At 42.8% G+C, this 26,443-nt stretch overlaps 1 protein-coding gene and 1 long non-coding RNA gene across 4 annotated transcripts in view; one reads left to right on the top strand and one right to left on the bottom strand.

The window, feature by feature from the left end:
* Positions 1 to 13,578: 13,578 nt before the first annotated feature.
* On the bottom strand, positions 13,579 to 16,497 carry LOC141940540 (uncharacterized). Its single transcript, XR_012628009.1, has 2 exons — positions 16,378 to 16,497; positions 13,579 to 15,418 (listed from the first exon to the last, which is right to left on the bottom strand). It is a non-coding gene; the product is annotated as an uncharacterized LOC141940540 (long non-coding RNA).
* GALNT15 (polypeptide N-acetylgalactosaminyltransferase 15) overlaps positions 14,721 to 26,443 on the top strand; it is a 29,995-nt gene continuing 18,272 nt past the window's right edge. Inside the window, exons 1-4 of one of the 3 annotated variants that reach the window (XM_074861533.1) lie at positions 14,721 to 14,850; positions 15,791 to 16,336; positions 22,579 to 22,745; positions 23,456 to 23,660. In XM_074861533.1, coding sequence (XP_074717634.1) covers positions 14,825 to 14,850; positions 15,791 to 16,336; positions 22,579 to 22,745; positions 23,456 to 23,660 — 944 coding nt within the window. In that variant the 5' untranslated portion in view covers positions 14,721 to 14,824. Of the gene's footprint in view, positions 14,851 to 15,411; positions 15,586 to 15,790; positions 16,337 to 22,578; positions 22,746 to 23,455; positions 23,661 to 26,443 lie in introns of those variants that run through there. The other 2 variants (XM_074861543.1, XM_074861551.1) reach the window with 2 other exon arrangements.

The raw sequence follows: 26,443 nt of genomic DNA, 5'->3' as shown, positions 1-26,443 counted from the left end.
AAACAGTGTCAAAATAAAATGCCTACTGTAAAAGCGATAGAATGAGACTTTGATCCATATATAATACTCTTAAACTAAAAGACACCAGTGGAGAATAGATGGTTGCCTGATGACAATTTGTTTGCTAGAAGGTTGAAAACAAGAACATCTACACTGTTACAAACTCATGTTAGAGTTACTGAAGATTTAGAGAGATAAATAGGCAAAAATTGAGCCCTGCGTCTGGTTAGGAACCCCAAAACCTCTAAGTGTCCTGGGAACGATTTAGCGTATAGCATCCATGATAAGATCCAAGTGTCTGTTATTTCACAAGATATAACACAGTGGTCATACAAAAATCATCACTACAAGTGAACTTGGTGTATGGAAAAATTAAGAAGTTTTTTTCTTGTTCCAGAAAAGTTGTGAGAATCAGACATGCGGCCATTCATTCTGCAAGGCAGCAGGCTGTGGCAGACAGCCACCCTGGCATGGCAAGGCAAAAGTGGACTTACTTTATTCAGCAGCAGTACAGACAATGTTTCTGAGGAGTCCAGAAGTTCATATAATAAATAGCAGAGCACACCCCAGAGACTAATTGAGCGTAACAGGTGCCTAGGTTGTTCTAACACATCTGGAATTCTGCATCACATCAGTGTGTAGATTGTAAATTACTGTCATTTAGATGTTTGTCTCAAGAAGCGCCATACAAGTAAGCACATTTTCAGTCTGAAGAGGAAGACCTGGCAGGAACAGATGTCCCATAGGGCAATGTTCATTAGCTTGGACTGCAGGACAGAGTGCAGCCCCCCACCGGAGCCATCTTCAGGCTGTATAAGAGCCCCATGTCTCCCCAGAGGGAGAGCCCTGCTGGGCAGCAGGTGATGGGAGACAGATAGCCCTGTCTGTTTCTACAGGGCAAAGTACACAGGGGTATTCTCCAGCATTAATTTCTGACAAATTCTGCACAACAGCAATTAGAGCAGAACATGCAGGGCCAGTTGCTTTGTTGTTAAGATAAATTCATTCTCAGAGCAGTCAAAAAGCATCTTAGAGATGTGTTGATAGTCTCTTGCTCTAGGAAGAGCATCAGGACAATACAGATATATTACAAAAAAAAACCAAAACAAACCACTGTAAGACTGAGATGAGCTTGGCACAAGCAGAAAGAATGAAGGTGCATAAGAGCTGGCGTTAAGAGCAGACAAGCCTACAGTGATGCACAGAACATGATTTGACTGGAACCTTGGAGTTCACAGTTAGAAACCTGATCTCACATCCACTGAAATAAATGGAAAGACTTCCAGAGACTAATCTAGGTGAGATGCAGACTGAATCCTTAACCAACACAAGTGGGGAACAAGTTGGGCAAGTGTTTTCGGAGAGTTCAATATTTGTTTGAAACAAGCATTTCTAGGAAAAGTTCCCTAAAAGTAGGAATTCCTGTCACAGGAAAACATTTTTCTTCACCGTTATAATGTTATTTTGACTTAATTTGCCATTAAATTAACTTTAATAAGCACTTTAATACATCTCTGGGTGAACAGAACACATACCATGAAACATGTTCCTCTAGCTAATTGCTCATTGCTAGATGAGAGGAAGCTTCAAAATTGTTCCCCTCACCACCCTTTTCTCTTTCTAAAATTAGTGACTTTACACAGTTGCACTGTTTGTAGTAAGTACCATTTCAAACAGCATTTGTCTGACCAAATATGGACTTCTAATTAGGTTTGTAGGTTGGATATAACTTAGCTGTGTTTGTCTGAGTCTTTGCTGTTGTCTCCAAAGAGATAGTGGCAGCTCCTAGATTTGCTTTACAATCAAAAGCAGTAAATTTGATCCATTAGTAAGTTACCATTTAAATATGACAAGTCCCAGAATAAATTTGAAAAGAAGCTGAATAGTTATCAGCTGTAAGCACTGTCCAGATAAAGTAGGGTCAGACAGCTACTGGGTTTGGTACCTACATAAAAATTATCTTCTGGAAAGAAGAGGGTAGAAGTCAGGCTAAAGAAGGATGTAAGATGGCATGCAAGACCTTTTTGTCAAGCAGGAAAACTTCAAAATGTGTTTGACTAAACTACTGCCTATGTTGCCATGCTGCTGCCCAGGCACCTGCATGAATGGAGCAACCGTGGATAACGAGAGGCAAATCGTGCAGCCATGTGCAGAGCTGAACATTGCTGGCTGGGGACAAAGAGCAAATGGAGCAAGTGCAGGCCAGCATCCAACGTTGAAGGCGTATAGGAGAAGGAGGCAGTATGGATATAGAGCATCTCAAGGGTCTGAGGGTGCTGATAGGGTATCAGGAGTGATGGTGCTCATCAGGATTCAACCAGTTTGCCCCTCATTTTGCACATTGCCCCCACCCAATAGTAATCAAGAATCTCCCTCTGTAAGCCTAAAGAGCTGCAACCACAAAATAAACTGCATTTTCTATTTACCACAGATGTAGGCCTCAGACACTTGGCCTGTCACCCTGTCACTAGACACACCTCTCACATCAACTGAGGCAACAGGTCCAGCCAAATAAATTTACTGCTGCTTATTTCTTTGTTTATAACTCATTCTTCTGCCTCAGTCCCTTGGCACTAAGCAATAATTGAGCAATAGTGCATGCATCATATTTCCACCACCACAGGTTCAACACAGAGCACAAATCACAGAGACAGATGTACCATGGGTGCAAGTCTCTGCAAGCTGGGGCTGCAAATCCTCAGTCTGTGAATAGCTGTCTCGCTGGCTAGCGGGCAGCCCACGCATCAGAACTGCAAAATATCCATCATTATTTATTACCACTCATCAAGGTTCTCTTGGTTTGAAGGCTGGTTTCCTAGCCATCTCAGACATTTTTTCTCCACACCAAACATTTATTATTGGGAGACAATGGCAAGATCCTTGCATACTACAGGTCCCTCATCTCTCCAGACCATGCCAGAAGCGTGGAGCAGCTGAAGAGTTGAGGTAGCCTGGGAATCTGTGGATTTACTTTAAGCTCAGTGAAACCAGAAGACAGTGTGGGGTGGTTGTTTTAACACGCTAATACAAAAGTCTGTCAGGAGACAAGGAAATGACAGTCCTGTGGTAGCAATTGCTATCTGCAAGAGAGAGGAGCAAACTGCTGTCCTCTCATCATTTGCAGGAATAATATCTGTGATGATACAGACCTAGGAATTTTTATTACAAGTTCTGTATAAGTGATGTGATTTGACCTTACATTATCTAGTACTGTACTGTTAGAAGGATACTCTTCAAGCAACAGCATACACTGTCCTGTTGTAAGAGACGAACAAGTCTGTTAGCAAGTCTGAAGTATACAGACTCCTTGTGAACACCACTTTCATCCATGCAAAAGCTTAAAAAAAATACAGTGGACAGCAGGTAAATAATTAAATATTGGAGGAGAATAAATAATTTTTTGTAGATGTTAACAGCCACACTGAGCTGTGAGCAACAGCACATCATGAGCTCTTTCTACAGCACTGAAAGCTCCAGTTTGTGAACCCACATTTGGAAGAGCCAGTGGAGGATTAGTAGAGACAAACCTCTTACCCTGCTATGTTGAGATGCCCTAGCCATTTTGAGTCTCTTTGTAGAAAGGCTGTTCTAGCTGCAAACCCATTCCACCAGTAAATCTTCTCATACAAGGGATCTGTCATTCAGAGCTACAGTTGTTTACACCAGTCAGTTCCACCTACATCTACCTATTAGGTTACTTTCTTTTACAACTTTGTAAAAGAGCCTCATTATGGCTATTAATATGTCTGATGCTACACTACTGTAGCTGGGGACTCAAGGTATGACATCCTGAGCCAAGCTAAGAGCAGCTTCCCCTGAACTTAAGTGCTTCCTCAGTTTGCTGTCCACACTAACTCCAGCCTTTACACAACTACCATTAAGGTAAGGCTGACATTGCAGAAATGCTGTATGAACATTTGACATAACACAGGTCTCATCTGGAGAAGGGAGAAATCTAAACAGACAGAAACGTAGGAAAAAAAACACCAAAGGCAAGTGATCCACCAGCAATGGCTACACAGAGGGGAGAATCCACATCTCCTCATATCCCCCCTTTGTGCTGTTTCCAGGGCACTGTCACCATTAGCTACATCTTTCTGAAGCAGTTTTCAAAGAGTTTGCATATTCCCTCTACCTTTCTCAATGCATAGATAGTACCACAAGGCATATGCTCTAGTGTTGTTTACAGAGCAACAAGTAACAGAGTAGTCTGTACAGCTTCCAAAGGAATTCCTGGTCGCTTACTCTGCGGTTATCATAATACCAAAATGTGTTTCCTGGTTACTTCTCTTTGCAATGTTTATGCACCAAGAACAGATGATCATTTCACAGAAACCAAAGAGCCTAACCAAGTGCAGGGACAAATTACAGTATAGCAAAAAAATTGGTGCATTACACTAGCAGAGCAGATTAAATTCTCAAAGCATTTTAAGCATTTAATAAATATATACAAGCTGATATTTATTTGTAGGAAGACAATTTTTTTCCATGTTGGACAGTGTCCACCCATTCTTTTTTAAATTAAACTCTAAAAAGGCAATTTGAAAGATAATGCTAGAATCTCTCCTTACTGCACGATTCTGTAATTAAGATAGAGCTCTGCAAAGTACTTGCAAGAAGTCCCACACTAACCAACTATTTTTACATGGACAACAGTTGTTCCACCAAAAATTCATGCAAGTTAGATGAAACTAGACCAATACTTTTCTTAAAGAATCCCATCCACAAACTATTGAAATACTGGTAGTAATGCAACAGTTTTACATCTAGCTTGAATGGGTTTGGTTCTGCATATTTTATTTAAGCACATAATGTTAAATTTATGCCTTCACTTTGACAGTGTTCCTGGGGATGCTTTTCCCCCCTTCCCCCCCCCCCCCCCCAATAAAACATCAGAGGTGAAACAGATTAGTCACATCTGAGACATTCCAGCACATGAGTTTGCCAGTCATTAGCAAGTGTAGTTCTCTGTAAAGCTCCCACTAAAAGCAAAACACAGACAGATTTTGCCAAATCCTGCTCAGATAAAGAGGGGATCCTTGAACTCCTTTGCAGGAGCCAAGCAAAATGCATTAGCTTGCACTCACAGTATGTAGGGCCAAGGGGAAAACAAACAGAGAGCTAGCCTCACTGGCCTTGTGCCCTTTCCACACCATAAAATGACTGAGGCAACATGGAAGAAATGTTCTCCTTACCCCGCTGAAACGCACAGGCCAGCTCGCTTGTATCCTCATTTTCAAAGGCCTTTGCTTTACTAACAGGCATAAATGCATTGCTTCTTCTTGGGTGCTTGTATGATGTCCAGCGTTTCACCTTCCATAACTTGAAGTTTGACAGCTTCCATGCTGTCAAGGAATGCACCAAAAGTGATGTTGTGCAAGTGCAAGGGGGTGAGAGTGAGAATGAGGAGCAGTTTCATATGTAATATGATCTACAGACTTTCATACTGTGTGCAGTAGGAATAAAAAGAGTCATTAGTGAGATGAAGTATAAATTTTACACTCCTGTAGTCAGTTACTTAACTGATCTTTCCAGAAACTTGGCAAAAGAAGTGTACTGCAGCTATGCATATATATTATACTTAATGATGGCCATTAAGCCTGCAGTCACAAGATTCAGTTTGCCTTTTGCTGCTAAATTTGTACTGCAGCCTCCCAGATTTTGTAATAGTTACTGACAAGGTACAAAATAATAGTCCTGTGAAATCACGACCCTGATTACTAAAGGGGTAACTGCACCCTCTTTTTCATCTTCATTGGTCCCAGTGGGTTTATACCAACAATAAATTTGGTTCATGCTTTGAAGATGAAAGGTGCTATAAAGTGCACTTTATTAAAACCACTATAAAGACTTGTTATTTTTGCTCATATACCTGCTGAGTGATTGTTTCCAGAAGTCTAACAGCACCCCCTGAACACACACACTCACTTTACTTTCTGACTTGGAGAATCCCTCTTGAAGCTGTAGGCCACTTTTCCAGCTTTTGGTGTATGGCTTCATGTATACTTCAGGACTACAGATCTGCCTTTCTATAACCCAGACAGCTGTGTAGGAATACAGCTTTACTACAAGGTAGAAGCAATACAACATCTTAATAGATGGAGATGATCCAGAGAACCAGGTTCAGACTCAGATGATGATTTTGAGTCTTGCCCAGCCCATGGACACCAGTGGGTTCAGATGTGTCAGTGTCAAATTCTGACTGTCTTTGACCCCAGCCAGAGATCTCCCACAATGATTCTAGTGATTATTTCTTCCCCTGCATGATGACTTTATTTACATAGGAAAAATCTTGAGAAGCCTGCAGGACCATTTTTTAACATCTACTGAAAAATTTCCTCCCTCACTTTCCCTTTTGGTGCAGAATCTCTGAATCACTCTTTCCCAAAATAGTGTCCCAAAACTCACATGAGCTTATTCTTTTGAGGCTGTTGACAGAAATGTTAGTGCTAGCAAAAGAACAGCCTAGGTTCCCAGTACCCACATCATGATATAAAATCTACAGTCACCAGGCTCTCCCAAAACAGGATGCCATCTCCAGGTATACACCTTTAAAAGTAGCACTCTTCCTACCAAAATTGTCTGCTTAGCATTTTCAATTTCTGTTGTACGGAAGCCAAGAGCATGATTTCTGAGAATCATAGAATGGTTTGGGTTGGAAGGGACCTTAAATATCATCTTGTTCCAACCCCCCTGCCATGGGCAGGGACACTTTCCACTAGATCAGGTTGCTCAAAGCCCCATCCAACCTGGCCTTGAACACTGCCAGGGAGGGGGCAGCCACAGCTTCCCTGGGCAACCTGTTCCAGTGTCTCACCACCCTCACAGGAAAGAATTTCATCCTTATATCTGATCTAAATCTACCTGCTTTCAGTTTAAAACCACTACGCCTTGGCCTCTCCCTACCTCCCTGATACAGAGTCCCTCCCCATCTTTCCTGTAGCCCCTTTAAGTACTGGAAGACCACTATAAGGTCTCCCTGCAGCCTTCTCTTCTCCAGGCTGAACAACCCCAACTCTCTCAGCCTGTCCTCACAGGGGAGGTGCTCCAGCCCCCTGATCATCTTCGTGGCCTCCTCTGGATCCACTTGAGCAGGTCCATGTTCTTCTTATGTTGAGGGCCCCAGATCTGAACACAGTACTCCAGGTGGGGTGTCATGAGAGTGGAGTGGAGAGGGAGAATCATCTCCCTCAACCTGCTGCTCACACTTCTTTTGATGCAGCCCAGGATATGGTTTGCTTTCCGGGCTGTGAGCGCACCTTGCTGGCTCATAGTCAGTTTTCCATCCACCCATAACCCCAAGTGCTTCTCTGCAGGGCTTCTCTCAGTCCACTCATCTCCCAGCCTGTATTTGTACTTCAGATTGCCTCAAGTACTTGAGCAAAGACTTCGTTCAAATTATTAACTGCAAGCCTGCCTCCTGAGCTTTCATTTTCTCCCCATTTAACAGCTCTATCATTTGTTTCCATTTCTGTGAGCATTAACCAACCAACTAGCTTCTCAGACTACATCTGCTAACCACCTTCACAAACCAAGCACCCCATCCATGCCTACAGAACATTTGTTCTAAACAGAAAAAAAATTAAAAAGTCAAGGCTTAACATGAAGAGGAAAGGAGTCAGTGAAAAATCTCAGTTGTCTTGTGCCATATACAGCAATTAAGTAAGAGAAGAGAAATAAACTTTTACTTCAGTCATAAACAGAGAAAATGAACTGGAATAATCAGTCACATATCTCTGTTCTTGTGCAGCTCGAAGCACGCCCAGAGTCTGGTGAATGACCCTAGTTTTCCTGGCATTTGACAGTCAGAAATCCCTGCCTCAATGACCTTTACAACCTGGATTATAATTTTGCAAGCATATCTTTTAAAAAAATTGATGTCTATTAACAATCTGTCTTGCTTGTGATCATAGCAGTAAAATGGTTCATGTCTATTCCTATTGCCTCTTGTTTGGCAGTCAGAAGTGACCACAGCCTGTACCTTCCACCACCCCTGCCCCTTTCCTAAGTTGCAAGAAGTCAGAAGTTTTAGAGGTTTAACCTAGTGTTATGACAATACTATTTCTTATAGTTTCCAAAATCCCCATTATTGCCTAAGTTTTTGTTAAGAATAGAAGCAAGCTCAGAAAAATCACAGAGAAAGCACAGAAAATCACAAGTCTTGCAAACTACAGGCATGAGGAAGCTTTTCTTGTAGCAAGTGTGCCTTGCAGCTGGATGCCTCACCTCCTTCGAAGGCTAAGTTTGGAAAGGACGTTCTTTTCCTTTCTGCCAGAGCAGTTTCTTTGGAAAAACAGACTTGTATAGGGAATGTAGTAAATTAACACATATCTCAGTTGTCTTGCCACTTCCTTCCACCCTACTATTCTTTTTAATGGCTTGCCAACATGAAGATATTTTCACAAGACAGTAAAGAAAACGGTCTCATGTCCATTAGCAGCTTTCCTTACTCAAGGTTCTTGGATCTCCTATTTCAAGACAGGAGAAAATAGCTCATCCAAAACAAAACAGGATTCACAGTGATTGTCACAACATGAAAGCAAGTCTGCTTCTGCTGGAGAATATGCTTTAAATTGTTCTCTAAGTTCCAGCCATTACTGAGCAACTTCTCAGAACGTCAGTGTTAACCAACAACGTATATAGACAGCAAGTTTTAAAAATATATTAACAAATTAAAACCATATACTTAATTCAGCTGTACAGAATTCAGTTCTATACTGCTACAGGGATGAGAATAAGAGTTTTTATCTATTCCAGTTTTAAAAAAAAATGCAACAAAGGAAGTATCTTCAGCAGTTGGTTTACTCCTTTCTTTAGTCACCCTGACACAAACCAAATAGAGCACATAGGACAGAATGGTAGGATAATCCAGGTGGGAATGGATGCGTGAGCCATGAGAGTGGACCGGGTTGTTTTTATTTTATGTATTTATATTGTCATATATACACACATATATAGTATATACACAGGCTGAAGTTCTATACACATACATACACACATTTCCTTTCTCTCTTTCTCCTTAAATGTAATCCTGCTCTTAAATACATAGGCCACACACACAGCTGCCACAGATAGCAGCAGCAGTGCATATGTGCATCTTTGGGCTAAACCTAGTTTATCTAGAATATCTTAAGCATGAAGCCCAGCCTCATTTTTTGATACTACTTTACACTTAACTTTTATTCACTCTACACAAACATTGATGATCTAAAACAAATGTAAAGAAAAGCACAGGGTTTGTTTTGGATTCTTGTACAAACATTTCTAAGATCTACATTGGTATGCAATGCTTCATATTTTGTAGAATATCCATCCCATCATGAGCTGCACTTCAACAGGGTAGGGAGTGAGGAGGAGAAGGAATCTAGGCCTTTATTCTCAAAAGTTAAATTTTACATACAGACAGCTGAAGTGCATGATAACTTCAGTGTTAATTCTTATGAATGTAGTGCATTTTTTAAATTGATATTTTAAGAAGAAAACAACCAATAAAGACAACAGGCTTACAAAGATGAGTATTTTCCACATTCCTCTTAATAAATAATTAAAGAATACAAGTTTTGTTTAGGAGATACGGAGAGAAGTCATAAGTCCAACTCACACACTTGTGATGTTAACATAACTTACTTTCCTTTTCTTTGTATTTTCCTCATATTAAAAATGAAAGTACAGAAAAATATATACTGTAGCTTTACCTCATACATCCACTTTTACTCCAGCTCTTCCATCATAACAGCATTCCCAAATATGCCCTCTGTGCTCCCAATTTATGCTCACTTGCTATCCAACTGCAGCTCATTAAGCTGCACACCTGCAGTGACTTAACTTGGGCTTTGTAGCAACAGTGAAATCATTTGCTCTTCACACTATTATTAAATATTGTCTTCTCAATAGGGTTTTTGCAACTATGACACTCTCTGCCAACTTCCCTGATAAATCAAACCCCTAATATTCAGCAGGTATCTGAAAAGCAGCTATTTACTATACAGTGTACGCAGAAATATGTAGCTATTTAAAAAAAAAAAAAAAAAGTAATTTCCAGTTTATGTACTGTGGATGACCATTGCATTGAAACTGGTGCAATCAGTTATGTAACTGCATGTCACTCAATACTTCAGTGTGTCAAGTGATGCAAGAACCATTTAAAGCTTTTTTTTTTACTTAGCCTAAACACCATTTTAACTAAAAATACTTTCTATAGGGACAGCCTCTCCATACGAATATTGTGACTTTTAAATGCTGTCTGTATTTAAAGTTTCTGGGAAGAATACACTGTTTATGTATCTCCTGTATATGCAGAAAGAAATAGAGTAGATGTGAAGTTAGAGCTGCCCACCAGGAAAGAGTACTGGGTAGGGAAAAAAAGGCTTTGCTGTGGGTATCTTTAGTATCACTCAGATTTCTAGAGATGCTCTCTTCACAAATGGTTTCATGGCCTGTTCTGTGGAAGTAAATTTCTGACCATAGATGAAACTCTACAAGCAGAGTTCCCCAGGGGGAACCGTGGTGGAGATTTTCTTCCTGTGAGTCTCCACCCATAGAACTGAATTTATCCCTGAAGTAACTCTACTGATGTTGTTAATACTACATGAGGGATCAATTTTCCTTACCTCATTTGTTTCATTTTTAAATCCAAAGAGGCCAGGACAGCCACTCCAGAAGAGTAAACCACCTTATTTCTATTTTCACCTGTACAGCTACAGCAATTTAGAGCCAGCTAAGAACCTATCCCACTGTCTCTAATGGTGGGTTAGATTTTATGGTCAACGTGGGATGATTTTCTATTGAAGGATGTTGACACTAAAATAGTCCCAAACAGTTTAGAGCTGGATTCAGGTTACCTCGGGTTGGGGTACTGGGGGTTGAAGGTATACAAAACCGTATCCATCTTAAGTATATTAATAGTGGCCAAGTATAGGAGGCAGGAGGTAGCAATGGTATGTGTATTGCCCACAGTGCTTGAGATGTATAATTTCTAGGTGGGTTTATAATGATCAAAAGTCTCACCCCTCACAGATAGCTGGTAACTGTCTAAGGCTGTGTTAGAGGCTAGGTTCCAGGCATGGAGCACATTCTACTGCCCTTAAAGTCCTGAGACCTACCATTTCTGAGTGAGCCAGTGGCTGCGGTGAAGTAAATCCAGAAGCTGTCACTCCTGTGATATGTTCTGTCTACTTTCCATCAAGTGCTGCTGACCTTCACACCCACAGAACTGCTTTTGCAAAGCAGTGCAAAGGTCCATGCCTTCCACGCTCTGTGTTACACTGGCCACATGATTTATGAGCAGAAATCTTGTAAAAATGGAATTTCAGCTGCATTTTCTTCACTGACAGGCTGGCAAACATCTTATAAATCACAGTGCTAGTGCCAAAATCCCTGCCAGTGATCAAAACAGATTTTATCAAGCTTTGATTGCCTCCAAAACCAAGTTCCACAGAATCTTGTTCTAATTCATTACTAACTTGCTATTAGAAAATCTCACTGAAGGAACAATATTTGGTACAACGCCAAGTACACAAAACATCTGCAACACCTGCAAATAAATTATATCTTGTGATAATCTAAAAATACATATTTCTTATTGTATCCTGGGAAGAATGGGGAAAGTAACTTGACTATAAAACCACCACAAATCCTGTGCACCATGTAATCAGTCTCATTTTATGCACTTTCTTCACATCTGTGCAAATGAAGCCATTTTTACAAGGCACAAAGAGCTGTGGCATGTAATACATGCAGCTATGAAACCATGAGTGCTGCTACATGTTGAGTCTTTAAATGGAAGGTGGCACATCTGCTTTTGGCATAGGGGTGTAAATCAATCCAAGATGTTTATTAAAGAGTAAGTAACAACCTGTCCACACGCTCTTTCCTTCATCCAGCCTTGGTTTTGTTCTTGCTTTGTTATTTTCCTGGCAGTTAAATATGGGCTCTGCACATTGAATGTATGTGTTGTTTCTTCCCGTATGGATAACATAACATGTCACATAATATTTAACAAGTATCTGATGGGGAATGTTTTGGACAAAAACACAAGCCAAAATGAGGTGGGGAGGAAAGGGTCAGTACAAACAGCTACACCACCTGACTGAAAAGTTTATTGCTTTGGATAAGGCAACTATGTTTCCCAATGCTTTTTAAATGAATAAGACTAGCTAGATTTGATTTCATGTTCTAGCGCTTGGAAATTAATGAGCAAAATTTGCACCAGTGAAGGATGGCAAGTATTTTCTTCCTCATCAATCAGAGGCAGGAGCAAACATTAAAAAATGGAGTAGTCAATATGGCTTGACTTTGTATTTACTGAAGGTATGTATACCTTCCACAGCTGGGTCTGCCTAAGCAGGACTGGTAGGAGCTTGTCTTTCACCACTTGCATGGGCTGACCAGCAGGAAAGACAACACAGTATTGGCACTGATCAGTATTGGCACCAGAGGTTGGCTCTTTCTGGAGCAATTGCTGATGTATCTGGCACAGCCTGCAACACGTTCCTCTCCCGCTGACCAGCAGCTCTAGGGTCTGCTGTAGAACAGCAGTCCAAGGACAACAATACCTTTTGTGGCCAGCCTCTTTCGTGGGCTACATGGATGAAGCAGCACTTAAGAGCCTGGATGTGGGGAAGAAGGCAGTGGCTCTAGGCCTGAGGTTAGAGCCTGGGACATGCAGTGCTCCTTCCTCTCCCATCAAAAGATGCACAGGAAAGTGTCCTAGGATGCCTGGGGAGAGGGACTCTAGGCATGAGGAGCAACCTGTTCTGTGTCCCAGGGAAGGGTTTACTTTGTAGCATGCTTTTTAGTAACCACAGGTAGAAAGAAAATACCATGGAAGTGGTCTTCTTGACTTCCAGGTGAGGAGGTGATAAGAAAGTGATGCTGTTCTTCAAGTGCATTTCAGAACCAAGACGTCCTCTCAGACACTGAAGGGCTCATCCATTGGAAAGACAATGTCTCTTTTGTGTGCTGGCAGTGGAAAACCACAGTGCTTTCCTGGCTCATTTTTAAGAGACGAGGTTGGAAAACAGACTGGTTGATGGGAGATGATGGTTCAGGAAGGCTTGTTGTGCAGAACTGGAGATGGTTGTGAGGAAGTTTCAACAGAGAGGTCCATGCTGGACAGGGAATAGAGGCTGCTGGAAGTGTGCCACCCAGTGTTTTATACTTGCACATTTAATTGACTAGACTGACCTCCAAACATCTTTGTAATTGTTCATTTCTTCTTTGTTAAAATGATCAGGATATATTCAAAGGCCAGGTTCCATATGCATACGTTTCAGTGATAATGCTACCTATCAGCTCTGTCCCTGAAGTAGCAAAGATTGCTGTAAATTTGTTAATTGGGTCTCTTTTCATATGTAGCTGAAATATAGCTGCACAAGTGACCCAGGTGGATTTGCTCAGCAACACAGAATATACCAGGACAGAATTTATACAGCAGTTACCACTGCAGGCTAGAATTATCTTGATCAGCGTTGTTACAGCATCTTGTTATAATATTTTGGCCAGGGCAAAAATATTAATTAAATTAAATCAAAATACTTGGGTAGAGCAGAAAAGTAAAAAAAGAAAAAAAGCCAGTAATAATTTCTCGCATTTATTTCACACACTCTTAAGTTTCTCCTTTTATTTTCTTTTATTTTCTTTTCTTCCATATGCCTGATAATGGGACTCTGTGGAACTGAACCTTTTGCAAGTCACTGGTGTCAGCTGTTTGCAGAGTGCCCAGGACAGGTCTCTTCACTTCCATTTCATTTTGTCTTTCTAGGGCTGACACATATTGTTATTTAAATGAATGCTTTTGAACTCAGATTTTTTTAATGCAAATGTGTGCCGCTTCCCTATTGAAAACATCAACACTATGAAAAGTAGAATAAAGAGTAATATTCTCATGGCTGAAGGTTGTTTGGGATGTGAATTTAAGCTAAAAAAGGGAGACACACACAATGGTGAAGTATGAAAATATTGGCTAAATCTTCCTTCTACCCAAGACATGATTAAAACAGTCATATCTTTTCAAGAACAGCTGAGGTAGGGAAGGTGCCAAGACACTGCAGACTGGTCATACCACCTCAAGGCATTTTGTGTAAGACAGTTAGGGGAGTAGAGACAGAAATGAGAGGCACTACATGCCTCCCGCAATTTTAAGGTGCTCTATCCCATCCTTCCTTTTGAATGCCATGTCTCAGTTTGAAAATAGGTGTCCTCATATTTAAATTTTTGGAAGCTGTTTACCAGGAACCATAGGCTGAACTCACAGAACATCTTACAGGGAAGTATGGGGGAGAAGGAAAAAAAGAACAAATCCTTGGTTCCCTTTAGAGTATACTTCATTCATGTCTTCAGGCTTTTCTTTTACCTCTAATGTCTAGAAATGTACTTTTTAACAAAAGGTGAACATGGAAGTTCTCCAGTAATCACATGCCTCCCGGAGCTGGAGCTTTCTGCTCATCAAATATTACAAGATATGCAATAAACCACATCCCATTCCCTCAGCATCAAAAGGGTTGGTAACACCTGAGTTACATCCATACCTGATCTCTGCCAGACCAAGAGGTGTGTGACGCTGAAGCATGTGGACTGTCTCACCCCTTTTCCCATTGGATGAGCATCCACCTCGCAGCAAAAAATGACACAGTCCGTGCCCACTAGCACTAGTGCCAGCAATATTAGCAAACAGACCTCAGAGACTGAGCTCTCCCTTTAATCACAGAAGCCGTTGTTTTCTTTCAGTGTCAGTAGTTGTTGTTCCAGCCCAGGCTTTCTACGTGTTATTTCTGGACGAACGAAAACTTGAAGTGCTGCTTGCCCTGCAATACCAAACTTATGGATGAGGAGAAAACTTCAGTCTGCCAGGTGATAATTTGGCATCCTTATGTCAGTGTTAAAATTCTACAGCTGTAAATATTTATTGAATATGAAATATACTCATATACGCCAGCTAGCACATTACCATATGAATAAATCTAACGTTAAATAAATCATGTGCACTCCATCTTTTATTCAGTTTATAAATTCTTGCTTCTTGCTCTGAGCACTGTTAGCTTAATACATATATTGAGAAGCTGAGCGATTCGTGGTGTGCCTTGATTTCTTTTCTAATACAACGTTTTGCTTCTTATATTTCGCCTCTTACAGCTTTTGCAAAGTTTTGATTTGATAGGACAAGAACAGTGAGGGCATTAGGACCAAGAGAAAGACGCACACATTGCTCTGTATTATGTCTGGCAAAGTGCTTCCTGACTGAGTGCCGTAGTTATGTGTGAAACAAAGTCAGGGACCGACTAGTTCTCATCTGTTGATCACAGTTAACTTGAAGGCTCTGAACGGGGGAGAGCTGTCAGATCTGCTTGCAGAGATAAGGCGCTTCAATCCAGGCAGCAACTGGAAACTTTGAAGAAGCAGGATCTACTCTGGAAGGAAACTATAAGAAATGGAGTTTCTTTTTACTTAGAATTTAAAAAGGAAAAAAAAATCAAAACTTTAGTTACTCTTTTCATCAGCTAAGCATGCGCTTTCCTAACTAAGCTGGGACTCTGTATAATAAAGGATCTACTTTGTCTCACGGGATCCATGCTACGGTTTACTACAGTAAGTGCAACATTAATAGGAATGTTATATTTTGTCTGTAAATAGAGAGGAAAGCATGAAACGGCATCAGTGAAATGTGAGGGGAGCAAAAAATCCTCTTGGCAGATAGTGAAAACCAGGGCTTTGCTGCAACCCGGGGACTGGAGTCTGAGGAAGATCCAAGTGATATTTAACATGACAATCTGTATCGTTTTGTCACCAACAGCATGTTCTTGAGGAAGAAGTGCAGATATGGATCACGTAAGCTGCAATTTCTCTTGTTGTTGCTGATGCTGGGCTTTTTGCTACTGATGGTTACAATGCTGAACCCACCACCCAGCAACCAGAGCAAGGAAGGGACTTTCCAGCCTGTGGAGTTCAACCTCCGGGAAGGGTATCAGATGGACTTTGCGGAGACCCAAGAGATGCTGGAGACCCAGGAGGAGAGCCAGCAGTACTACCCTCTGGATGGGCTATCCCCTTTCATCTCCCTGCGGGAGGATGAGCTGATCGTGGCCGTTGTGTCGCCCACCGGCAAAAGGAACCACAGCAAGGCCAGGAAGGGCTATCGCGTGGTGAAGCAGCCGAGCAGGCGGCCGGAGGGGAAGGCAGAGGGGGACGCGGAGTCCCAGCTCCTGCCCCTTCCTCTGCAGGCTGGGGAAGGGGCTGCTGCGGGGGAGCAGCCGCTCGGCCTGGAAACCCACGGCTTTAACGAAGCGCTCAGCGAGCGGGTCTCTCTGCGCAGGGACCTGCCTGAGGTACGACACCCGTTGTAAGTAAAACAGACTATTTAATTTCTGGGAGAAAACTCGCCTCTTCCCCCGTCGCCGTTCCCCCGCGAACCTCTCCTCTGAGCCCCGCGTCTTCCCGACCAAACTCTCCGCTCCTGTTCGGGGTAACGTTTCTCCCCGTGCCGTGTGAGGAGCACCCCCGTCCCTCAGCGCCAGCCGTGCCCCCAGCCTCCCCCCGCCGGCAGCCGAGCCGCCCCAGCCGGCTCCCACGGGCGGCCGGCGGCCGCCCCGCCCCGGCCGCCCCGGCCCTGGGCCGCAGCCCCCGCGCACCCCGAGCCCGCGGCAGGTGCTGCCGGAGCCAGCGGCGGCGGCACGAAACGCCGGCGGCGTTACAAGCCCTCAGGAGCCGACGGGCGGCAAAAGGGGAGGGGGGGGAGCTACGGCTTCCTCGGGGCTCCGGGTCAGGAAGGGGAGAACGACCGAGGGCACCGCGGCCCAGCTGATGGAGCTGCGGTTCCCGCGGCCCCCCCGGCCGCCTCCCCCCGGCCCGGCCCGGCCCGGCCCGTCACCACGGCAACGCGGCGCCCGGCGGGCGGCAGCGCCCCCTGCCGGCGGCCGCGCGGGGGGCGGCCCCCGCTGCGGCAGGTGCCGGGGGGCGGCCGGGGAGCGCTCCGCATGCCCGCGCCCCCCGCCCCCCCCCGCCCCGGTGCCCGTCTGTCCGTCTGGCGGGGTCTGCTAGGTGCCGAGGGCGGGCGGGCTTGTCGAGCGGGAAAGGCGGCTGCCCCGCTCGGCCAGGCCCCGGCCCCAGCACACCCGCCGGCTGCGCCTGCCCCGGGCCCGCTCAGCCGGCTCCTCACGGCGGGCCTCGGCCAGGGCTGTGGGGACGCCGGGCTTACGGGGTGATAAAGCCGTCAGGAGTTGGGGCTTTTGGCTTTTTTAGTATAAGAAGTGACCCGACAACCACTGAAAGGAAAATCCTGGGAGGAAGCAGGGTGGAGATCGGTCTGTCCGACCACATCTGCCATCGCTGCAGTAGCTAGCGGCAGCCAGGCTGCAAGGCTGCGCGGGACAAGGGCTGTGCTTGAAGCCCCCGAATGTTGCATTTGAAGCCTGGGGAGCCGAGAGCCAGTTACTCCCAACAGCCCAGAAGTAGTTCATCACAATTCTTAAAAAGGGGCTGAGGTGTGTCTATGCTCTCCTGTCCAGAGCAGAGGGAAAGGGATGTGGGTGGGTATCTTTTTTTCTTGCCTCCTGTAATGCGACTTACTGTAGCTTTCCCCCAGGATATGGTGGAATGATGTGCCAGAAAACACTTCAAGTAAGACACAGAATATATATAATATCTTTCCTAGTCGTGATTTTCACATGTTTAAAGACAGCTGGTGGCTCTAATTTAAGCGGACAATCTTAAGGAAAGAGAAGTGAAACTGTTTTCTATACTTGCTGACTAGGTTCAGTGTTAATTTGGGTAATGCCATTGAATAATGAAATGCTGATATTATTTCAGTTATTTTTCACCATGCTTCACTGGCAACTCTTTGACCTACGCAATGTTCAAAGGAGGAATAATGACCCTGGTTTACTGCCTGTGATGTGAGTCAAAAAACAGTTTTACTTTGGCAGCTGAAGGGCTATCCTACTAGGGGCAGGTTTAGTGAATACTAATCTTGGTAAGATTTAAGCCATGGTCTCAGAGCTCTTGGATGGGTTTTCCTGCCTGACTAGTTACAGCCTAAAGAGCTATCAACACCACAGCTTATAGAGTCCGTATTGAAACCACAGATCTGGACATCTGAGGCTTCACAGTGTTCAGATCTAAATCCACATCATAAACCTGCAGCAGAGGTCTACCTCTAAGGCAGTCCTGTCCTTTATGGCACAACACACAAACCACAATGATAAAAAAAAACACCAGGAGGCCTGCATGGATGAACAAGGAGCTCCTGGACAAGCTCAAACACAGAAAGGAAGCCTACAGAGGGTGGAAGCAAGGACAGAAAGCCTGGGAGGAATACAGAGACTGTCCAAGCAGCCAGGGATCAGGTTAGGAAGGCCAAAGCCTTGACAGAATTAAATCTGGCCAGGGATGTCAAGGGTGACAAAAAAAGCTTCTACAGGTACATTGGTGATAAAAGAAAACCTAGGGAAAAGCGTGCCCTCTCTGGAGTGGAATGGGAGACCTGGTTGCCTGGGATATGGAGAAGGCTGAGGTACTCAGTGACTTTTTTTGCCTCAGTCTTCACCAACAAGGGCTCCAGCAACACAGCCCAAGTAGCAGAAGGCAAAGGGGGGGACTGGGAGAATGAAGACCTGCCCACTGTAGGAGAAGATCAGGTTTGAGACCATCTAAGGAACCTGAAGGCGCACAAGTCCATGGGACCTGATGAGATGCATCCGCAGGTCCTGAGGGAATGGGTGGATGAAGTGGCCAAGCCACTATCCATCATATTTGAGAAGTCGTGGCAGTCTGGTGAAGTTCCCATAAGTGGAAAAGGGGAAACATAACCCCCATTTTTAAAAAGGGAAAACAGGAAGACCCAGGGAACTACAGGCCAGTCAGCCTCACCTCTGTGCCCAACAAGATCATGGAGTGGATCCTCCTGTGAGGGTGGTGAGACAGTGGAACAGGCTGCCCAGAGAAGCTGTGGCTGCCCCCTCCCTGAGAGTGTTCAAGGCCAGGTTGGACGGGGCTTTGAGCAACCTGGTCTAGTGGAAGGTGTCCCTGCCCAGGGCAGGGGGGTTGGAACGAGATGATCTTTAAGGTCCCCTTCAACCCAAACCATTCTGTGATTCTATGATATTTTTAGGTGTAATTTACTATTGGGGCCTAGCTCACAACTCCATCAATGTAGTTTTATAGCAGTGTAAAATGAGAGTGAGCCAGTAATGAATCAGATTGTCTTTTATTCTATTGTTTTTGAATCATGTTGTTCCTAATAGTATCTGTTATTATGTAGTTAGAGAGAACCCAATCAGTTAGAGGCATTTCAGTGAGTTAGCTCCATGGATTCAGTCTCTCTCATTTCACTTGAAATTAGATGGCAAATTCTTTACACCAGAAGCTGTGCGAACTAATTGTAAAGTACTTCTAGATACTGTAGATTAAGACTGGCCAAACTTCACACTTGCATTCTTCATGTTTGTTCTTAAACCATAGTGTAAGATATAAGGTAAATGCCATAAGATATACTTAGTTCATGTTCCTTAGAAAATCACATAAAGAGGTCTGTGGTACTTTGCCTTGGAGCAATGAGCAGCATAACTACAGTTTCTTCTTATGTGAAGAGTACTGAGCTCGGCTGGAAACAAACCAGAGCCTGTGGACTGTGCTGTGCCTTGACAGCCTGGGATCCAGCTGCCTCACCTGGAAAGTGATACTTTAGACCTCTCTCACCCAACCCCAGCTTCTAACATAACCCACATTTCTGCATGCCTTTCAAGGTGGATTTTTACGCTACTTTTCAGAAAGTAGATGCATAAAACACTCCTTCCAGCACTCCTGGATCACTACTGCTCCCACAGTAAAACTTACCCTGACAGATGAATCAGGTACTTTGTTTTACTTTGAATACCAGTTTTGACATAGTCAGGGTTTCTGGGTGAAAAACCCTAATAACTTGTCCAGTTGTACTAGAAAGTTGTTCTTCCACATCAAGGCTCATCGTCTGAGGTACCTTCATCCCTCAGAGTGCTTTCTGCTGCTATCAGTTGCTTCAGCTGCCATGGACACCCTCCTGGGACAGTGGACCTGAATCAAGCCTGCCATTGTGACTTTATGATGGGGATTCTGCCCCAAAAATGATCTGTTTTCCCTCTTGGGCTTGAGGGTCACACATATCCAGGCAAACAGAAACTCACAATGTATCTAAAAACCTTCTGAATTTCATCACAAAAATATAGCTTCCACTTGAGTGCTGTTGGGAGCTGAATCTCAGCGAGACATTTTCCTGAAGGTGAGTGGGAGTTCCTGTCAGCAGTGCCTTTGCTGTGTCAGAATTGCTCTCCTGTTCATTGCTGCATGTGACAATTCCTTATTTTTCACAAATTGGATTAAATCACTGTATCAGTCACAGCCCTGACTTTTTGAAATGCTGATTTATGATGGACAGTCTATGAAACTGCTCCAAATTACAGGGAAGGTATTTCTGTATACCAGTACCCTTTTGCATCTGAAGATTAGATATCTATATTGCAAGTCTTTGCTAATCTCCATGGCAACTAAACACTCGCCACCTAGGTTATGTATTCAAGTACAATTATTTTCAATTCTTTTCCAATTAAGATTCCATAACAGTCTCATTTTCTTGCTGTAACCACAGTACTTGCATAAAGGCATTGTAGCATTATGGTGTGAAATATTGGTGCTTATAGCTGTACTGAATGTTCCTGGTTGGAAGCTGGCTGGTAGTAAAAGGACTGCATCAGATCTTCACTTTTCTTAATTACCTCTAGATTCTTCTGCCTGAAAATACAAACACTGCCAAGTCAGGAGAGTATCCTTTTCTCCATCCTGCTGAAAATAGAAACAATTATCCCATATGAAATTGTGAAATAACAGCATTGTTGCTTACAGAAAATTGGTAAACCAAGGACAATATAGATTCATTACAATGTAAAGATGATCACAAAAATTAGCCTCTCTATTAAAAAAGATACTAATGTGAAATATTATAAACTATAATTATAATTGTGGTAATTTTAAATTTATATTCCTAGAAGTGTATCTATAGCATTCGTTTATTTGTATTTGTTATTAAATCATTCAGACTATGGATTCTCTTGAATGATAAGCCGCTTTGTGTCTGGATAGTGTCTAGCATCATAGGCCCTCAGTCCATGAATAGAAGCACTAAGTAAAATGGTAATAAACATAGCAATATTAAAATTATATCCCTTACATGAGCTTCTGCTGAGTAGCTAATTGTTTAAAAACCAGTGTAAAAACTGTACGATGATAGGCTTGGCAATACAAAAACGCTGAAATAACAATGGGCCAAATTCAGCCAATTCTGTATTTCTTAAAGAAGTTCTTACTGGCTAGAGATTAAATGAGTTAGGAAACTGAATGACTGCTACTCAGGAAATGAAAAGATTTTAAAATGTATTTTCTAATGTAAGCAAAGCAGAGATATAGGCACAGTCTTTGCATCTCTACAATGGGCATTTGAAAGCCTTTCCTGGAAAATGTGCATCCTCATGCCAATATAGTGTGTCCTGTGTCTCTGAACCAAGACTGGCACATCAGAAAACACTTTTTGTCGTGAATGCAATTTGTAGATCCTTTACTTACATTTATGAATCAGCCATTGCTTGATGAGGGTTTATAGTTTTCATATACAGATTCTGTGAGGATTAATAGGAAGTGTTTTTCATTCTTAAATGCTTGAGTTGTCAAAGCAACTTCTAATTCACAGTAATTTTGATGGAAGTTGTTTCAATGTCATGGGTGAAATATTGGCCCATGGAAAATTGAGGAGCCGTGGGCCCCAGCTGGCACTCTGGAGCATCTCTAAGAACGCTGTACAGTGACCTGTGCAGCCAGGCCTCCTGCACTAGATTGTGTCGGTATCTGAAGTTGTAAAGTAAGTAGCAGAAAATGATATAGAGAGTATCTACCCAGCTGGGAGCCTCATTCATCAGTGATTCATTTTCATCAGAAAAAGCAACCTGTACAAACTTTATAGGGGAACTACATTTACTTTCTTAAATGTGTCTGTATTTGTTTTCATTGCCCATGTAAGGATCCATTTCTTTCCTGTACAAGTCTGAAATGTTGGCTTCATTCACTAGGATCTTGGACAGGCAGTGCACAGGTATACTGATCTGTTGTGCAGATGAGTTATTTATTAGTCTTAAAGGTACTGCACTTCAGTTTGCTCTTTTCTCTGTTTCTTGAGAAGATGTGGAAAATGGTGGAGGCTGACTGACCTGCTTTATCCCCCTCTCTGCTTTGTCTAATTGTCTTTTCAGTTTTTATTTGCCTTCTGGACCATTTCTGTTAGAGCTCTGTGTTTTGAGGCAGCCAGAGCAGAAAAAAGTATCCCAGAACACAGCAAAACTTCCCTATTTTTGTATTTTAATTTTTATAGAGTCATTACCGCATTTTCACTTTGTACTCCAGTCTTGCACACCTTAATACTTCCTTTTCTTCATTAGAAGTGAGCTGAGATCTTAAACTGCTTTCCATCCTGAAGGTTTAGGTGTAGATTATGGCTTTGCTCTGAGAAAAAAGTAGCCAGTTGTACCAGTGTTTCCAGTGTCTCCCTCATTTGATCCCATGCAGGTGCCTACAGCAAGAATATGACTCCAGTCTGCCTACTGCTAGTGTCATCATCTGTTTCCATGACGAAGCCTGGTCTACTCTGCTGAGAACTGTGCACAGCATTATGGACACAGCCCCAAAGGCCTCGCTCAAGGATATCATCCTAGTCGACGATCTCAGCCAGCAAGGTAGCCTCCATTTCTCTGTATGTGAGCTGTTTTTTCCAGAACTTCAGGGAAGAAACTGTCCTCCTCCAAGAAGTGTGTGAAGAGAGTAGAAGGTAAAGAGGACTCTCAGGAAGAGAGCTAAGCAGAGCCCTGAGCTGGCTGCCAGATTTCACTCTTCCATTCCTAGAATTCAGCTTAGCCATTCAACTTTGGAATATGCTGCTTTTTCCCCTATCATTTCCAATCACTCTGAACTTTCTTACTTTAAAATAAGATCACAGTATGCAAATCTTAGCCTTCCCACTGGACCAGATCTGCTGTAATAATTTCCAGACTTGGACTTTGGCTGAAGCATGAAGTGGAAAACTTCACATTGCTAAAGTAATCCAAAGCACTTGAGAAAGCCAAACACCTGTAGTATCTCACTCTGATCTGCGCCTTTTATGAGATGATGAGAGCATCCACCTTTTGCTGAAAACAGGAGAGGAGGCTATTAAATTTCCCACAGGAATAGTTTCACACCTAGTGAATCTCAGTTTCCATTAGTCTCTACTTCTCTTTGTTATTATGCTGCTGTGGGAGTATTTGGAACATGGCCTACTTGGCCATGTAAAACAAATGCCCCCAAAACATTTTACCAGCAAGAAGTAGCATCTCCTACTGCCTGTTGCTTTTCTGTAACAGCTTGAATCAAAGCTAAAACATTTCAGTGACTGTTCTGTTTCTGACAGGACCCCTGAAGTCAGCTCTGAGTGAATACATTTCTAAGCTGGATGGTGTGAAACTCATCCGGAGCAACAAGAGGCTTGGAGTCATCCGAGGTCGGATGCTAGGAGCTGCACGGGCAACCGGAGATGTGCTCGTCTTCATGGATTCACACTGCGAGTGTCAGAAGGGCTGGCTGGAACCCCTCCTAGCCAGGCTGTCCAGCAACCGGTAAATACCCCTGTGATCTCTGAGATCCCTGCATATGCTAATTTCTGCTGAAAGAGATGTACTTGGAAAGATCTGAGTATTTTTTTTTATCCTCTCTTGGTTACCTTCTTCCTTCTGGTCACACTGCTTTTATTTTCTACCTTATCACCACATGCATCACAGATATATGGGAAGCAGGATAGGTCACACATCTGATAACCCTCACCACACCCAGTATCACTGAACTGTCAGAGTTTGATTCCAGTTAGAACTATAAGAAGGCTTCCTGGTAGTCTAAATTAAAAAAGTTGTGGTCTCAAGCTGTTTGCAACTTGGCAAACATCCACCAGAGAAACTACTGCAAGACTCCATTATTTTTACGTTTTAGCTGTCTCAGTGATGAAGCCAAGGATAAAATGCTTTGTCCTCCTGATCCAGTTTGGCTACATACCAATGTCACCTATACCATCTCTGTTCCACAGAAAAAATAGACTTTCTGGCAGTCTAGACCATTCTAGATAATCGTGGGTACTCTCACTGACACCAAACCGAGAGATGAAGATAGAGATCTGTATTTTCTGAGTCTTTCATGTTTAGGTTGGTGCTTGGGCCTGCTTTCTAATGTACAGCTGAGCTTATCTATGCAGTCCCCAAGTCCTTCAAAGAGATTAAATCACTGCAAATATTTCAAAAATTACATGGCAGTAAATCCTTTATTAAAGGGACTTTTCTGAAAGAAAATTTTGTACATTAACTTGTCTATCATTACCCATAAGCCACTTGGGAAAAACTGAATAATTGCTAGGGGGGGTAGAAGAAAAAAAAATTTTAAAACTCTTACCAGACCGTTAAATAGTCATACTAAAGACCTTCAAAGGCTGTTCCCAGGCACTGGAACAAGCTGCTTTTATGGCTGATTATGTTTGCTTATAAGAGAATTAATGTGAGTTTTTAGAAATTATTACATCATTCAGATAAAAATATTAAGAATACTGAAAGGAAGAGTAATGCTGCCCTAGGATGTCAGGAACATTCTTTTCTAAAAGGTCCTTCTTGGAAAAGCAGATTATTTTTTGTCTGCTGATTTATTAGATGGTTTATTATTAATATACTTCATGATTCTTCTGCCTTGAGCTACAGTCTATTCTTGATGTTTATGCAAAACTCCTATCTGTATCAATTGGCCAGTCCTTATTCAAGGCTGTATTGCTGAAATTAAGAGTTACAAAAAGTCTCAGAGGAGAGCTGTAACGAAGGGAGAATTACAATGGCAAGAGAGAAGTTAAGATCCCACCCCAAGTGCAGTGATTCACTGTCAAAAATCATCCTTTCTGAAGGAATGCAACGCCACCAAGCCTACTATCACTCTGAGATTTCTGTAGCACTGTCACCAGGGGATGAGAAAGGGATTCACTTCCTCTATAGGGTCCACATGTTTATTCATTCCTCCAGAAGGGCAGAATTTAACACTGAGTTAGCTAATGGCTAATTGGATTAATGGAACAAAGGTGGAAGAGCATTTGGATAATATCATGGGCTAAGCCATCCCTTTCTGTATGCTGTATCAGTCACTGTGTCTGACCCTGGAAGCTTTGTCACTGCTAGTGTGGGGAACCAGTACCATTCTCCAGTGCACAGGGAAGACAGGCTCTAAGGCATCTGGCAATCGCTTTCCATCACTGTCCCTCTTTCCCCAGCTGAAGAATGGTGATAATAACACTGACCTGATAAGGAAGTTAATTCATGATTTTTCTGAAATTGCTTGTAATGCTCGCATGCAGATCACCATGGAAATGTAAAGCGTTAGCACAGTCAACTTGGCTTCATTTAGCAGTTGAGGAGCTGTTAAATTGAATCATGTGCACTCTCAGAGACTACCCAAATGAGGAAAGTACAGTGAAAAAAAGCTTACAGTGGCTGGTGAAATATCCATCTTTCCTCTTCTCAATGTACCAATCATGCACTTTTGCTGGAGAGGCAGGATGGGAAAACACTTAATCACCTAGAGTGAGTAAGTTGTTTGCTGGCAAGACAAAGTGCAGCCTTTCCAAAGCTCAAACCTTTGCAGGAGCTTAATGGAGCTGGAGGGAGATCTACCACTATTACTGTGACCTGTTTTAGAGCGATGCTGAGAGACCCTTGCCCAAACTGAGAACTCACTGTGAGCTGAACATACCCACAAAAAGGGAGATACCTTAGTAGCCTGTGGTAATGACAGACAGGACAAACATGAGAAAAATTATTCAGATTTTACAGGTGTGGAAATATTTGACAGCTATTTGACTTGCTCTGGGTGATGACATTTTATCTCCCTACATGATGGTTTTATTCACTAGCCCAATCAAAATTATTTTCCAAAAAGTATTAAGTCTTTCTAAAATCATTATACATGCATTTATGGGCACCTTGACTGGGACTAGTTCTGTGAACCATACCTAGCAAATCGACTGGGAAGCTGTGCATCAGCTTAGTATATTGCCTAGAGAATGGTTCAGCGGTTTGCAAAGAATCCCTTGACATTTGGATTATTCAAGGATGAATACCATAGGCACCTGGACAACATTAGAAAACTAGATGAGATGCCTCACAGATCATTTCATTTGACAACTGTTTGTGTTCCTGGATAATTCCAGGTGAGCAGCATGGTGCATAGTAATGCAGCTGTGTAATTATTACAGTCGTCTTTTGAGGGGTTCGCCTTTCCCAGGAGACTGCAGGAGACAGCTGCTATTTTTTATTCAGTCCAAAGGCAGTGAAAGGCAGAGGGGGCATATCATGAACTGTGTCATGTTCCTTTAACCTAA

The sequence above is a fragment of the Strix uralensis genome, chromosome 1, assembly GCF_047716275.1.
Source record: "Strix uralensis isolate ZFMK-TIS-50842 chromosome 1, bStrUra1, whole genome shotgun sequence".
Classification (NCBI taxonomy): Eukaryota; Metazoa; Chordata; class Aves; order Strigiformes; family Strigidae; genus Strix; species Strix uralensis.
Note: the sequence above shows the minus strand (reverse complement) of the source record. Positions and strands in the feature narration are given on the sequence as shown.